Source organism: Sphaerodactylus townsendi, linkage group LG05 (genome assembly GCF_021028975.2).
Source record: "Sphaerodactylus townsendi isolate TG3544 linkage group LG05, MPM_Stown_v2.3, whole genome shotgun sequence".
Taxonomy (NCBI): Eukaryota; Metazoa; Chordata; class Lepidosauria; order Squamata; family Sphaerodactylidae; genus Sphaerodactylus; species Sphaerodactylus townsendi.
The window spans coordinates 11,291,128-11,307,189 of record NC_059429.1 but is presented as its reverse complement, the minus strand read 5'-3'; the positions used below and the strand labels follow the sequence as shown (position 1 = coordinate 11,307,189).

Here is a 16,062-nt window from a genome sequence, read left to right as displayed (position 1 = left end):
TGTGAGCGGGGGCTTGTATGGGAAGCCCCCACCTGTGAACTTGAGTTGGCTGCCATGTGGATAAAACCTTGTTTTTGAAAAGAGGTCCAAACGGCGGAGGGGATGCTTGCCAACACATTTTGTGGTAACTTGTTTAACAAGGGGGGTGGGTAAAAATATATATATATATACTTGAACAACATAAAACTGTAGTTTTTTGCTGGAAGTTACAGATTCAGGTGTGAGAGAACGTGGACGCTGTTCCCTTTTGACTGTGCGATGGGCGTTCTCTATCTTGTCTTGAAGGTTCGCTTGCAAAAGATGGGCACACGCTGGTGTCTTTCACTCTTGCTCACGGGTGTGCGAGCTCAGCCCCTTTTTAAAATGGGTGTGGAGTCCAGCCTGCCTCTCACGGCTGCCCATCCTTGCTCTGAAGAGCTCTTAAAGGTAGTGCTCCGGTGCTGAAAGATTCCTGGGGTGCAGCGGGATTCGATCTCTGGAGTTCTTTGGCTGGGCCCCGCCGGTGGTTCAACCTGTTTTGAAACCGATTTTTAAGTCGTGCAGTATAGACTGGAAACCAACAACAACAGAGGGAGATGGATTCATTCCCGGGTAGCAGCCCTTTCCCCTAAAAACGTAGCAGGGTTTTGAAAGTCTCGGATAGACGAGGCAACTTTTTCAGAAACCGACTCAATGGCCCAGAATGTCTCTCGACCAAGAGTCACTTGCATTACCCAGTTCATACCAGTCAAGGAGCAGATGTCATAGATAGGGCCAAAATGGGGGTTGCAGTGAATTCTCATGGTAAAACGCCCCTGAACGGGTGGTCGCTGGTAAAGTTTGGGCTTTCGCATTACGTTCTCAAGCAACCGTCGCCCTTCTTTCTAACAAGTTCTCAGGTCTACGTCAGGGGTGAAGAATCGGTCCAGCGGTCCTTCTCGCTGTGGCTGGTGCCCAGTATTTTCTAAAAATGAACCGTACGTGGTTGCGGGGTCATTGCGAAATCTCTAAATGTGGGTTTTGCCTCTCAAACCTCTCTGTTCGGGGTTTCACGCAGCCCTTTCCTTGTCCGCGTGCGAACGCAGCTATAATATGCCCAGAACAAATGTCTGCATCGGGGCGCAAGACAGCAAAGGAGACCTCCACCAAACCAGCATCAATCTAGGGCCGTGGTGGCGAACCTTTGGCGTTCCAGATGTTATGGACTACAATTTCCATCAGCCCCTCCCAGCATGGCCAATTGGCAGGGGCTGATGGGAATTGTAGTCCATAACATCTGGAGTGCCAAAGGTTCGCCACCACTGATCTAGGAAGTGTTTAATTTTGCTTTCACTTTCTAAAAAACAAAAAGGTTAAAGCTACCCTGTTTGGAAAGTTTGGGCTACCCTCTATTTCCCGGATAATGAACCATCTTTGTAGATTCTTGCAGAAAGTTTAGAAGTTGGTTGGGAAGGGGGCCACTTAGTTCAGGTCCTGCAGAAATAGACAATAGCGGTGGTGTTTGGTTGTTGTCTTTGGGAAAGACGCCTGCTTGAAACAGCGCATCCGGCTCAGTTATTTTTGTGCTCAACGTTAAATTGAGTTATCTCCCAGGTTATGGTTGGATGTGCCCCGGAAGGGATCCATTGGTGGGTCAGATTTCAGGGTGATGCCTTTGGCGCTTCCAGACGCCATTCCAAGAGCTGGTCAGGGCATAGAGCCCGTGGGGGTCTCCTTTCGGTGGATGGGGCAGAGAGAGGTGCGGCCAGCTGCTAAGATGAGATTTGGCATCTTGCTTCTTCCAGCCATTGCTCTTCATGTAGACCAGGGGTCTGCAACCTACGGCTCTCCAGATGCTCATGGACTACAAATCCCATCAGCCCCTGCCAGCATGGCCAATTGGGAATTGTAGTCCACTTAGACATCTGGAAGTCTGAATACGAACCCCTGATAATTAATGATCTGTGCCAGAGACACATTTTTTTTGGGGCTGAGGTGCAATTCATGGCCTTAATCCAGGCTGTAGCTCAGGGGTCTGCAACCTACGGCTCTCCAGATGCTCATGGACTACAAATCCCATCAGCCCCTGCCAGCATGGCCAATTGGGAATTGTAGTCCATGAACATCTGGAGAGTCGCAGGTTGCAGACCCCTGATGTAGACAGTGAATGATCTGTGCCAGAGACACATTTTTTGGGGCGGCGGGGACTACAGATTCATGGCCCCCTTGTAATCAGGCTGTAGCTCAGGGGTCTGCAACCTGCGACTCTCCAGATGTTCATGGACTGCGTTACATCCGCCCTGCCAGCATATTCAATTGGCCAAAAGGTGGCAGGGCTGACGGTGATCCATGTTTCTGGGCAAACCCCTGTAACTGATAACTAATGGTTGAAAATGATTGGTTATAACACAGCTGTCCCTCTTTGTTTCGGGGGCCTCTCTGGCTGTCTCTGACTGTGTCCTTCACTTCCAGAACATGAGCAAAATCTGCTCAGAGAGCCCAGCATGTGTCTCGAAACGGTGCTTCCTCTCTTGACGTCTCTCCCCGTCCCGCCGTGCCGTGCATCGCCAGGATGAGTTGTGATCTGCAGCTCCCTCTGTCTGTGCGAGCAATGGCATCAAATGGTTGTTTGGGGTGGGGTTTTTTCCCCCCTTCCTAGCTTGGGAGCGCTTCTGTACCAAAAAATGCTAAACCCCATTTTGAACTTGTGGCGACCTCTGAGTCAGGATTATCCGTCGGGAAATCTTTTCTAAGCTGCAACAGGCATTCCCACGGTGCCCTTGACTCAGAGGCCGCAATAGTCAGACTTTGAGTTTAATTTTAGCCTCATCCAGGAGCCTGGCACGGCTTTGGCTAGGGGCATGTGGGGAAACTCCTAGATGCCTCTTGACGTCCTACTGACCAGTCGGTGTTTCTCAACATAGTCCGTAGAACAATATATTTAGTTAAGGGTTTTCTGTCCCCTTCTCACTTTTATTTTTTTAACACTGTGTGAAGATTTCTAACCCTGCCTTACCCAGAATTGTGTTAAATCTTTTCATCCACGGTTCCTTCGCGCCCTGGGAAGCATCTGGCACAGAATAACGTGTTTGATACGCCTTTAGTTTCTTTCTAGCTGCAAAAGGGGAAATGGTGCAATTTTTTTATTAATACCGCCTTCCTCTCCCCCCCCCCAGATAAGTCAAATGTTAGAAAACTGGGTAGTGACTTTTTTACTGTGAAATCTTGTTTTTCTTTTTATGAGAAAAATCAGTCCAGGACAGGAGTAACGAGACTGCCAAAGGATTGTGTTTTGACGTGACGTCACCTAAAACACGCTACTGAGGGATAAGCGCTCAGTAAGGGACTGGTTTGAAAAACGAAACGTTAAAAAAAAAAACTTCAAAAAATCCTTTAAAATAAAAAAAAAACCAAGCACTTTATATGTACCAGGTGAACTGATACAGCTTGATGGAACTTTTCCTTTGTAACACCTTGTTGATGCCAGAATTTTTTGTATTCTGTTTTGTAAGAATTTAATAAATGCATTGAAACAGAGGAACGAGTCTTGCCTGTTTCTGAAAAATTAGAATGCTATTAAGTGGTGGAAATTGATCATGTTCAGTTCTGGTCGCCACATCTCAAAAAGGATATTGAAGAGATAGAAAAAGGGCAGAGAGACCTTGAGGATGATTGAGGACTGGAGCACCTTCCCTATGAGGAAGGCACCACTTACGTGATTTGGGACTCTTTAGTTTGGAAGGCGTCTGAGGGGATATGACTGAAGTCTATAAAAAAATTATACAGGGGGGGGTAGGAGCATGTTGACAGAGAGAAATTTTTCTCTCTTTCTCCTGAATCTACTAGAACCAGGGGCATTCATCGAAAATGTAGGGGGGGAAGAATTAGGACTAATAAAAGGAAACACTTCTTCACGCAACGTGTGATTGGTGTTTGGAATATGCTGCCACAGGAGATGGTGATGGCCACTAACCTGGATAGCTTTAAAAGGGGCTTGGACAGATTTATGGAGGAGAAGTCGATCTCTGGCTACCAATCTTGATCCTCTTTGATCTGAGATTGCAAATGTCTTAGCAGACCAGGTGCTCAGGAGCAGCAGCAGGCCATTGCTTTCACATCCTGCACGTGAGCTCCCAAAGGCACCCGGTGGGCCACTGCGAGTAGCAGAGTACTGGACTAGATGGACTCTGGTCTGATCCAGCAGGCTAGTTCTTATGTTCTTATCTTCCTGTCCCGCCGCTATTACCAAATGAGGCGGAGGACCCACGAAGTGAGAAGTGTTGTGGATTTTGCCGGTCTGTGTGGCCGTGGTTGGCAGGTTTTGCTCCTAACATTTTGCCTGCATCTGTGCCCGGCATCTTCAGAGGCAAGTCATGATCGGACAAGTTCTCTCCATGGCACAGTGTGGAGGGGATTGTGTGCCACAGAAACACATCTTATTATGACATGCTTCTGATGAAGATGCCAGCTATAGTTGCGGGCGAAACGTTTAGGACACAGGTGTCAAACTCGCGGCCCTCCAGATGTTGTGGGCGACAGTTCCCATCATCCCCTGCCAGCATGATGCTGGCGAGGGATGATAATCCATAACATCTGGAGGAGTCGTGGTTGGCACGCCTATCTTTAGATTAGGAGCAAAGCGCCAGATTAGACACATAGCCCTGGAAAACCCAACTGCCTTGTTGGCATGGTTATATCTGGAACAAAACAAAACAAAACAAACATATCACCATACTCCTGACTGCTAAGAAGACCAGCACTGTATCATGAATTGTGCAGACTTTTGGTGAAGTATAGTGTAATAAAGTGCAGTGCAATAAACGGAAATCAATAATATGTACAATATACCAATGCTGCCTCAATAGCCTATGTGAGAGCATAAATTCTAGACAGCACTGTTGTGTCACAACCTCAATCCTAAGAAAAATATGTAGTTTTGCATATAGGTGGACCTGGCCACCGCCGTAGTTCAAATGCTTCCTTAAGGAGCGGCAGTGGGCGTAGGAGGTTAAGAGCTCATGTATCTAATCTGGAGGAGCGGGGTTTGATTCCCAGCTCTGCGCCTGGGCTGTGGAGGGGCCTATCTGGGGAATTCAGATTAGCCTGTACACTCCCTCACACACGCCAGCTGGGTGACCTTGGGCTAGTCACAGCTTCTCGGAGCTCTCTCAGCCCCACCTCCCTCATGGGGTGTTTGTTGTGAGGGGGGAAGGGCAAGGAGATTGTAAGCCCCTTTGAGTCTCCTGCAGGAGAGAAAGGGGGGATATAAATCCAAACTCTTCTTTTTCTTCTTAACGCAATATGTTGGGTATAGTCTCAGAGCACGCAGATATAAGCAATGTTGCGTGTGCATCAAAACTCCACTCAAGGAAATTCCAGCGATGACTAGCCGGTCAGTCTTAGACAAAAGGAAGCAGTGTTTTTCTTACCTAAGTGCAGAGCCTGGAAGTTATCTTCGTTGAAATTCATTTTATTCGTTTTTGCCCAGTTTTCCAGCCTGGCCGTACCCTGACGGTGTGCTACCACATTTGCTACGCCTTCTAATTTAGCATCCACTGCAAATGTAATGAACATCCCCTCTTCTCCTTCATCTAAGTCATAGGTGTCAAATTCGTGGCCCTCCAGATGTTATGGACTACAGTTCCCATCATCCCCTGCCAGCATCATGCTGGCAGGGGATGATGAAGCTCGAATCCCTGGAGGAGCCTCAATCTTGTTTACCTATTAGCTAGGAATCCCCATAAGTCAGATGAACTCGACACACATTATATAGATGGGAAGGGCCATATTTGCCAATTTGCCCCCTCCTGCAGGCTTGTCGTGTTGTTCTGGGGGGCAGGGTCCCTCACCCCCAGGACCAGTTCCCCTGGAGAAAATGGCTGCTTTGGAGGGGGCATTCTATGGCACTGTACACCACCCTCCCCACGTTTCCTCCCTCCCAATATCTAGACGTTTCTCAACCCAGAGTTGTCAACCCTCACCCAGGATAAACATTTTAAGGTTTGTATTGTCGAAGGCTTTCACGGCCGGAATCGCTGGGGTGCTGTGTGGTTTCCGGGCTGCATGGCCGTGTTCTAGCAGCATTCTCTCCTGGCGTTTCGCCTGCATCTGTGGCAGCCACAGATGCAGGCGAAACGTCAGGAGAGAATGCTGCTAGAACACGGCCATACAGCCCGGAAACCACACAGCACCCCACATTTCAAGGTTTGCTTTCGGCTGCAGCACAAGTCGTCCATTGGTGGAGATCTCTGTAGGATTCGAACGACCATCTCCCACCCAAATGAAAAACAATAATCTGAGTGCATTCAAACGCCGGGGGGGGGGGGGGGCTGCCTTTGGATGTGTGTCCCTTGCTCTGGCAACTGGTTGGTAGTTAAATCAGCAGGGTAGACTAGCAGTTACATTTTATGTGCTGCCAAGCTATCTTGTCAGAAGACATGAGAAGAAGAGTTGGTTTTTGCACCCTGCTTTTTCTCTACTCTGAAGGGTCCCAAAGCATCTTACAATTGCCTGCCCTTCCCCGCTGCCCCACAACAGACAGCTAGCGAGGCGGGTGGAGCTGAGAGAGTTCTGAGAGAACTGTGGCGGGCCCAAGGTCACCCAACAGCCTTCATGTAGAGGGGAATTGCACCTGGTTCTCCAGATTAGTGTCCGCTGCCCCTAACCACTACACCATGGTGGTTTTCTTACAGCCAGCCCCTACCACAAGGGGCCCCAATCCTTTTTGAACCCACAGGGAATTCTGATACAACATGGCAGGAACAGCCACAAAATAGCGAGCCAGGGTGTAGTGGTTAAGAACATAAGAACAAGCCAGCTGGATCAGACCAGAGTCCATCTAGTCCAGCTCTCTGCTACTCACAGTGGCCCATCAGGTGCCATTGGGAGCTCACATGCAGGATGTGAAAGCAATGGCTTTCTGTGGTTAGGGTGGTGAAGAGCAATTGGACTCTAATCCAGAGAACCGTGTTTGATTTCCCCCTCCTTCACATGAGTGGCAGACTCTTATCTGGTGAACCAGATTTGTTTCCCCCCTCCTACACATGAAGTCTGCTGGGTGACCTTGGGCTGGTCACAGTTCTCTCCTCTCTGTTGCGAGGAGAGGAAGGGAAAGACATTTGTAAGCCGCCTTGAGTCTCCTTACAGGACAGGACAGGACAGCATATAAATCCACATTTTTCTACTCTTTTTTTTTAGTCACCAAATGGCTGCTTACCTTCAGTCACACAGTGCAGCAGCACAGCCAATAAAAATGTTGCTCGGCAAAAGACCCACCTGGCCTCACCCACTTTTAACAAATTCTCAGCAGGAGCCACAAAAGGTGTTGGTGGGTGTCACAGCGCCCACGGCGTCATGTTGGAAACCCCTGCCCTACCCACTCATTGTTTGTTGTGCTCTACGCAACCAATGTGCACGGTGCATTGTCACACCTCTTTTCTGTGCCTGTGTTCATCTGTTGTCCCCAACTAATTTACAAAGGAGATTCTTGCCTTGATCCTGATGAGGATATATATATATATATGTTGGTTGTCTTGCTGGCATTTGAGCCTTGCTTGTGTAGCACGGCTCTCTCCCCAAACCAAGCACACTCACAACGATCAAGCGTTCCCAGCTGGCTCTGTGTCCAGGTTCAGAAGTTCTGAGAATGCACTACCAAGATAAATGTTACCGATTTGCAGGGTCAAAACACAGCATAATCCCTCATGATATTGCTGGTTTGAAATGCGGCCTGACGTACCCAGAATGATCCTGGGACACCTGTGATGACAGCAAGCCACTCCATTGTGTCCGTGCACTGACAGCAACAGCTCAGCCCCAATGAATGCCACAACACAGCATGGCGGAGTCATTTTTTTTCTCAACAAGGTGATGTCTGATCCTCTAATGTCTTAGCCTGGGTCCTGCCATATTTCTGTCTGCTGAATGCTTCCTGCTTAAGTAGACCTGGGAAAGTTTAGCCTGGGTTCTGCCATATTTCTGTCTGCTGAATGTTTCTTACTTAAGCAAGCCTGGGAATGTTTCCCTGTTCCAGTCTGCCCTTATCTCTGCAGCTGCAGAGTGGGGTGGTGGTGACGGTGGAAACTGCAGTGTTTTCATCCTAGTTCTCTCTGGTCGAATCCCCACTTGAAATTTGCACGCAGATCCAAACCTGTTTGTTGTGAAACTGTGTCCTCTTCATTGGAGTTTCTCCCTCCCCACCTCAGCGAGCACACAGCAGACACACCCGGTTGCAGAACTCTTAGCAATCCCCACTACCAAGCGAGCTCGCTTTGCCGGTCTCCTCTGATTGGCTGGCGTGCCTTGATGGGGCGGGACCTTTTCCCACTGCGGAAACGTCCATTGTAGGAGTGTGATAAAAAAAAACCAGCGTGTAAAAGTTTAACCAGCGTGTAAAAGTTAATCGTTACCTGTGTAAACCATGAACGATTCAAAGTTACGCGTTTGACTGTTTAATGTTTGCATCCCTTTCTGCTGGCTGATCGCAAAAGCGGAAATGAAACCAAGGAAAGGCTGTGTGCGCATCGCAGCGCTGATTGGTTGCCTGAATTCCGCGTCACACTCCAGGGCGGGAAACGAGTCAGGGTTTTAACCCTCATCCCTCCCCTCGGATCAGCTCTGAACCGTGTTAATGGGGTCTATGCCACTTGCAACCAGGTCCTGCCGGAACACCGATTAACGGGGAGAACGAGCGCCAGAAACGGAATCTGCCACACAAGCAATGGGGAGGTCGTCCCTCAAACCTGGTTAGGTTGTGTTCTGAAACTTGGCTAAGACGGTAGTGGGGATTCGACCTCTGTCTGAGGAATGTGTGTCCGTGTGACAGTACCTTCCCACCACAGGGGAGGGAAGGGGTATTGTGGGCCTGACATACCTGTGCTGGGGGATATAATACGTTGTCTGTTTTAATGTACTCAGTTCTGACAATATAAGGCAACAACTTTCCTAGGCTTGCCACCGATATCTGCTTTCAAAGTTACGGTTGCTTGGTTGATCAGGTGGGACATATGGAGGCAGGACACGGCGTTCTTACCATTGCCTGGGGCTGGCACAGCCCGCGAAGCCGGTTGACCTTGGCTGGCCCGGCTGCGGAGCTCAACCTCGCCCCCCTTATTGACCCTCCACAATATTTTCTGTTTCTTATGCGGCCCCATGGAACAAATAATTGCCCACCCCTGATCAAGTCTGTGGTTGTGACAGGCGAGAGAAAATTATTCCAAAAAAAAGAGCCACAGAAAACCGATGGGTTTTTTTCTCGTTTCTTTTTTTTTACTGTCAGTTAATAAAATATTTGTATAGAGCCCCAAAAATTCAAAATAGTGCAAAACATCTCACTTGTCATGCATCCAGTGGCTGGTAACCAATGTTCAATCCACTTCAGATATGTACAGAACAGACGACATGGAACAATTTGCCAAGACGTGAATTAACTGGATCGGACTGCTCGGGAGTTCACTAGGAAGGAGGAGGGGGAGCTTTTTTGCTTCTATTTTTTTGTTTCTTTTGCTTCAACCACATGCCAAACAGAATCAGTGAGGAGGGGGGGGAGAATCGGTCAAGAGGGAGACGGACTGGCGGACCGGGGGGAGCGGTATCCCAAACTACCCCCGCCTGGGGCTTCCCGCCTTGTGGCAGGGTCTTAGGGTAACGGAGGTGTGAGGTCCGTTTGTGCAGAGGTGGACCTAAAGGGAAGATCGGGGTCGTTCTGCGTCCATTTTGTGACCAATGACGTTCGTAAAAGTTTAGGTGTGTATGTGTAAACATTCAACTCAAATTCAGACGCTTTGGTCCCGGGTGAGTCGTACTGAGAGAAACAGACATTTTTTAAAAATGGGAATATGGATCCTTTGGTGATGTTGGGATGGGGGAGGGGGAGAAACCAGCCTGTAAAGATGGTGGAACTTGGGGGGGTCAGATGCTTGGAGGAGCTTTTGGGAACCACAGATTGAGGGAGGCGACGACTAGGCCAACCTCTCAGCCTTCAATTCGATCAGAACGGTTGTCGAGTCCTGCAGGCAACTGCGGAACACAGTTTGGGAAGGAGAGATTTTACAGAAATATCTGCCCCATGCTACAGTTCCAGCATGGGAGAGAACCAGTGACGACCTGGTGGGCCACTGCGAGTAGCAGAGTGCTGGACTAGTTGGACTCTGGTCTGATCCAGCAGGCTCGTTCTTATGTTCTTATGACTGGAGCTGGCGAACGCTGGTCGCCTTGCTTGGCCCAATCTCATACTTGGCAGGGAAACCGGCAGCTGAGTGTGGAAACGGGGAAACAGCTGAGGGGTGGGGGCGAGGGGCTTAGAGGTGAACTGCGATGTACCCAACATGAAAGACTAAACTGGGTATGTGGCATTAGAACAGGTGAAGTGTGGGATTTAATGTCGTTCCTCTAGAGACGTGCCACTAGAGAAGATGCTAGCCCTCGCATCTTTGGTTCCCTGCCCTCTTTGCCCAGACTCTGTCTTTGCCCCCCAAGTTCCTAACGGTCTCAGCCCATCGGGTCTGCAACGGCCAGACCATTTTGCATGATGCTGCCCGCCTTGCTCCTGAAACGGGGCAGTCATGCAGACATTCTAGTTGGTATTAGTAGGTACAGTTGCTTGCCGTCAGAGGAGGGGAACTGCATTCACTTTCTAAGAATGGGAAAGAAGGTTCCCACACCAGCCTGATGCACTATTATGTTCATTTCTGCCGGTTTCCCCACAGCCAACATTTCTGGGGGGGGGGGGGGACCGGGATCATACATACCGGGATGTTTCCATCTCAGTTCCTCCGCATGGCAGCCCCTCAGCGCGTTCAGGCTGGGAGGAAGAACTCCAGGTGATTGCGCACGGCCCCCGGTTTACTTTCATTTTCCTCGCCGACGTTGGCGCACATGCACGAACTGTCCCATTTTCCCACCATTCTGGTTGGTTACAGCCAGTGAGGCGGGAAAAATAAACCGCTCCATCTCCTGCGGTGTTTGGGAGCGGGCGCGGTTTTTTTTAAAAAAAACCCCGCCAATTTCGTCATTTTTTGAAAGGCGCAGGATAAGAGGAATCTCGCGGGGCAGGGCCGATTTAGCCCCGGAAGCCATGCGGAAATCATGGCTGAACTGGGATGGTTCACTTCCTTATCCCAGGATATGTTGGCCGTGGGGAAAACGCCTCAGTGCCTGCTGAGCAGCTGTTGGGCTTCTGGGCTTGCATAGAGCACTCTCCCCCTACCTCTACATACCACTCAGCACATTCTATACCAGTAGTGGCGAACCTTTGGTACTCCAGATGGTATTGGCTACAATTCCCATCAGCCCCTGCCAGCATGGCTAATTGGCTATGCTGGCAGGAGCTGATGGGAATTGTAGTCCATAACATCTGGAGTGCCAAAGATTCGCCACCACGGTTCTATACCAAGAGTCCCCAATCTTGTTGAGCCTAAGGGCATGTATGGAATTCTGACAGGGCATCGTGGACGCAGCAACAAAATGGCTGCTGAAAGAGGTGGAGCCAGCCACAAAATGATTGCCACAGCTCGGTCTCAATAACACAGTGCAGATCGTTTTTTAACCATCCGCCGGGGCCAATCAAAGTCCAACAGTCAGTCACGAGGTTTGCCGGGCAAAAGTCCTACCTGGCCCCCACCCGCTCCTGAAAAACACTCGGTGGACGCTAGAAAAGGTGTCACCGGGCACGAAGCAGGGTTCGACTGTCAACGGATAAGTAGCTGCCTGTTTCCTACGGAACAAGATACTGGCGCGCTCGTCTTCGGATATCACTCCTTCCTGCAGGCAGCCTCCTGCCGTTCCTCCCCCAACTAGGAAGACCACATGATTCCAACGCCACAATTATACGGGCCATTTTCCGCAAGCGTGCTTGGCCACAGATGGGTGCAGCATTTGGGCACGGATTTAATAGCAGCACAGAAACCGAACCGTCGCCGCAAGCCACAAAAGGCACGGGGGAAGGGGAGGTATCGCTCCTCCCGTGCCGTCACTGGTTGTCGTGCGTACGACCACGAGAGTCAGCGAAGGACAGTGGACGTGTGGGACAGCCCCAAGTGGACTGCGGTCTTCGCGGCCTCCTGCCCTCTGCGTCAACCCTGCCTGTGCCACACGGCAAGCTGACAGACCCATTGGTGCAACTCCAGACGTGGCTGTAAAAACAATCTGCACGGTAGTGGTAGGGAGGGGGTTATCTCTTGACTGATTAAACAAGTCCTTCCCTGGTGTGTTCTTTCTGGGGGTGTGTGTGTGCGTGCGAGGTGAATGCCCCACAAACCTCTCTCGTCCCTGTTGGGTTTTTTTTCTCTCTGCCGGGACTGAAAGCAACCCAGAGTTGGGGAGGGGGGCGTTTTTTGACTGGAGAGCCTGTATGTGTGCGTGCAGCAGAGAGTTCGCCTCCCCTTTGCCAGCCCTATTTTCCCCCAAACCAGTATTGCCCCCCCCGCCCCGCCCTCCGGGGTAAGCCTGTTTGCAATCGACCCCCTGTGTGGGCCCGTTTACTAAAGCAGAAACAAAATTCCTTCCTGGCAGCCCAGAGGCCAGCAAGGGGGCGTCTTGTGCCTTTGCCTGCTACGCAGACAAGTTTCTTGGCCCCCTTGCCCAGGAAAAAAGAAATGCTCTTGGTAGGGGGGAGGGCTGAGGTATGGAAAGGGGGGGAATCACCTCCATAGGTATCTCTGTCCACCCTTCCAGAAAGAGGTGCCTTTCCCCTCTTGAGGATGGGGAAGGGGCGGATTTGGCAATTTTGAAGTGATCCTTGGCAGTGGGAGAAAACTCCCGAATCGAGGCGGAGGAGGGAGAAGTTGGGGGGAAAGAGGGGACGTTTGCAAACTCTATGGCTTTGACATGGCTGTATAAAAGAGAAAAGGGGGAGGGGGAAGGTGATTCTAGCAGCATGTGGGTGAAGGGGAGGGCAGAGGGAGAGAGGGGGAGGAGCCTTAGCTGCTGCCCTCCTCCAGCCGAGACGGCGTGTCCGATTTCCAGCTTGACCGCAAACTCGCCTTGGCCACCTACGATACGTTGTTGCTTGGGAGAGGATCGCCTGGGACCGTCAGCCCGATAGCCGTCCCATGTTGGATGCGCGCCCCAAAAGAGGCGAAGCCAGCTTGAGGGCGCAGCTGCCCCTCTGCATGATGTCTTTCAGCTGGAGGATGGCGATGCCCACCGTGCGGTCCTCCCGGGCAAAGCAGTAGTCCTTCACGCATACCTGCAGCTCGTAGCACTCCGGCCCCGTCTCCGTGCCCAAGGTGCTGCGGGACAGAAAGGAGACACAGCCAAGTCAGTCACCCACGTGGGTGGTGGAAGAGGACGTCAAGTCACAGCCGATTTATGGCCACTCTGGAGGCTATTCAAGGGAAGAGAGGTGGTTTGCCGTTGCCTACCTTTGGGGGCAACCCCAGACTTCTGTTGTGGGCCCCTATCCAAGTAGTAATCAGAGATGCCCTTGCTTAGTTTCCAGGTAGATTGGACCATCCAAGTCAGGGCATCTGTCCCCTAGGCTGTCCCCTGTGCGAGCACCAGGTCACCCATGGGGTGAGGTCACATCACAACGTTTTCTAGGCAGACTATGTTTACGGGTTGCTGCTGCCTTCCCCAGTTGTCTGCCCTTTACCCTCAGCAAGCTGGGTACTCTTGTTACTGACTTCGGATGGATGGAAGGGTGAGCCAACCTCATCTGAAGCCAACTTCTGCCGGGATCGAACTTACCATATATACTCACACATAAGTCGATTTTTTCAGCCCTTTTTTTAGGCTGAAAAATGCCCCCTCGACTTATACGTGAGTGAGGGTCCCACACCCCTTCCCCACCTTGTTCAGCCTCCAGCTGCAGCCCCCACCTGCAGCGCTTACTCGCACAGCGCCTCGTTCCCCTAACTCACTCACCCTTTCCTTTCCCCGCACGCTCTGAGCCTCGGCTTCAGGGAAGCTGCTGCTCGGGCAGCCTGTCTCTATGACTTTCTTAAAAGGGCAATGCTCCAAAGATTGCTTAAGCTGCACCCCCTGCTGGCCAAAAACTTAAGCAATCTTCTGGAATTACAACTGATCTCCAGATCAGAGGTCAGCTTACAGAAGTCAGCTTCCCTAGAGAAAATGGCTGCTTTGGAGGGTGGAGTCTGGACATGGAAGAGCCCCACATCTGGACATGGCGCACCCACCCTAGCGGAGGAAGGGGGAGGGGAGGGAGGGTGGCATGCAAGGGAGGGGAGGGGAGTGAGTGAGGAGGGGCATGCAAGGGAGGGGAGGGAGGGGGAGTGGACGTGACATCTGCCAGCCATAGATGTGGGCGAAACATTAGCAGCAAAAACTACCACACCACGGCCGCACAACCCGGAAAACCCACAACAACCCTGTGCATTTTTTCTTTAATGCTTAATGTAGGTGGTGTTTATGGCTGCTGTTTTTGACATACAAAGTCTATCTAATGATGAACAAGTAATGCTAAAAACTAGATATGCTCTGTGTAGAGAACTGGATGCAACGGGATGGAAAATGGCACAGAAATAACAAATCCTGGGATAGATTTGCCCAAGGCAGAAGCACAATTGAAAGAGTGGTTTTCAGGGCAAGGATGGGAAATTGGAAATCACCCAGTGGTGGGATCCAAACATTTTAGTAACAGGTTCCCATGGTGGCGGGATTCAAACAGTGGCGTAGCGCCAATGGGGCTGGGTGGGGCACGCGACGAGCGGTATGGCCGGAGCATTCTGAGGGAGCAGGGGGGGCATTAATAATTTCTCTGTTACTATAAAAACTCTTACTGTAAAAAAAAAGTTCCTAATTTCCAGCTGGTATCTTTCTGTCCATAATTTAAACTCATTATAGCAAGTCCTATCATCTACTGCCAACAGAAACAACTACTTCTCCTCTAATTGACTGCCTGTCAAATACTTAATACTTTCCAATACTTAATTTTGTTTCTAGAAATCAAAAGAAGGATACTTTCCTGAAACAAGGAACTTTACCATATTTCTAAAACATGTTTTGAAAACAGCCCAACAGGGAGAATTATCCCGTTTTCCTACCTTAAGCTAACCAGCCCTGGCACCAGAAGGAAACAACAAGGGACTTTTATGGAGTTTTTTTGGACCTAATGGAATTTCTAACGGAAAAGCAGACCCAATTAGTAACCCCCTCTCGGCACAAACAAATAATTAGTAACCCACTCTCAGGAACTGGTGAGAACCTGCTGGATCCCACCTCTGAAATCACCCTCTTGCCTCTGCTTCAGCCCAAAGTTTCCAGGGGATGCAGAAAGGAAAACAACTGCGCATGTGTTTTAACACTCACAACTGAATGCTTTCGTTATATTTGGGAGACCAGCTGTTATTTTTTGATTTGGTGGCAAACTTCCTCTTCTTGTCGCTGAGGTGCGGCCCGATGATGTTGACCTCAATGAAGGGACGGAAGATGCCCGAGGTTTGCCACTTGAGGTCATTGGCAGCCACCACTAGGATCAAGAGGGAGAGAAAGGAGAAGGTGGAACAGTGGTTAGCGCATGTCGAAGAAGGAGGCCTTTCCTGGGTTAGAACTGAGTTTACAGTTCAACGAGAGCTTTCCAGCATCTACATACACCTCAGTTATTTCTGTAAACCCAGCGGACATAATTAGCCCCATTTCACAGATATGAGGTGGGGAAAACTGAGGCTGGCCGACTGTGCTTGTAAACTATCTTTGAACGTGGGAAAGGTGGGAAAGACCAGCAGCTGTACCTGTACCGGTACAGCTGCAGCGTACATGATCTGATGGTGCTGTACCCCACTGAGACCCCTCCCCAAATCCTATCCTCAGGCTGCACCCCCTCCTCCCAACCTCCAGATATTTTTCAATCCAAAGCTGGCATCATGGCAACCCCTGATTGCTTTAGGTCACTTTGTTAGGAACAACCTAATTGGCCAAGTTACATCATTCGCTGGTTCTCAACCTGGGGGTCGGGACCCCTTTGGGGGTCGAACGACCCTTTCACAAGAGTCGCCTAAGACTCTCTGCATCAGTGTTCTCCATCTGTAAAATGGATAAACGTTAGGGTTGGGGGTCCCCACAACATGAGTGGAACTGTATTAAAGGTCAGCGGCATTAGGAAGTAGTTGGAGAACCACTGCCCTAAGACTCTCTGCATCAGCGTGG

General features: G+C 50.2%; 1 protein-coding gene across 1 annotated transcript in view; it reads right to left on the bottom strand.

Moving 5' to 3' along the window:
* Positions 1 to 9,204: 9,204 nt before the first annotated feature.
* The window catches only part of LOC125433265 (protein unc-13 homolog A-like), a 126,853-nt gene continuing 119,995 nt past the window's right edge, over positions 9,205 to 16,062 (bottom strand). The window contains exons 28-29 of the mRNA XM_048497766.1: positions 15,226 to 15,385; positions 9,205 to 13,187 (exon numbers count right to left, since the gene is read on the bottom strand). Of these exons, the coding sequence (XP_048353723.1) occupies positions 12,989 to 13,187; positions 15,226 to 15,385 (359 nt within the window). The 3' untranslated portion in view covers positions 9,205 to 12,988. The remainder of the gene's footprint in view (positions 13,188 to 15,225; positions 15,386 to 16,062) is intronic.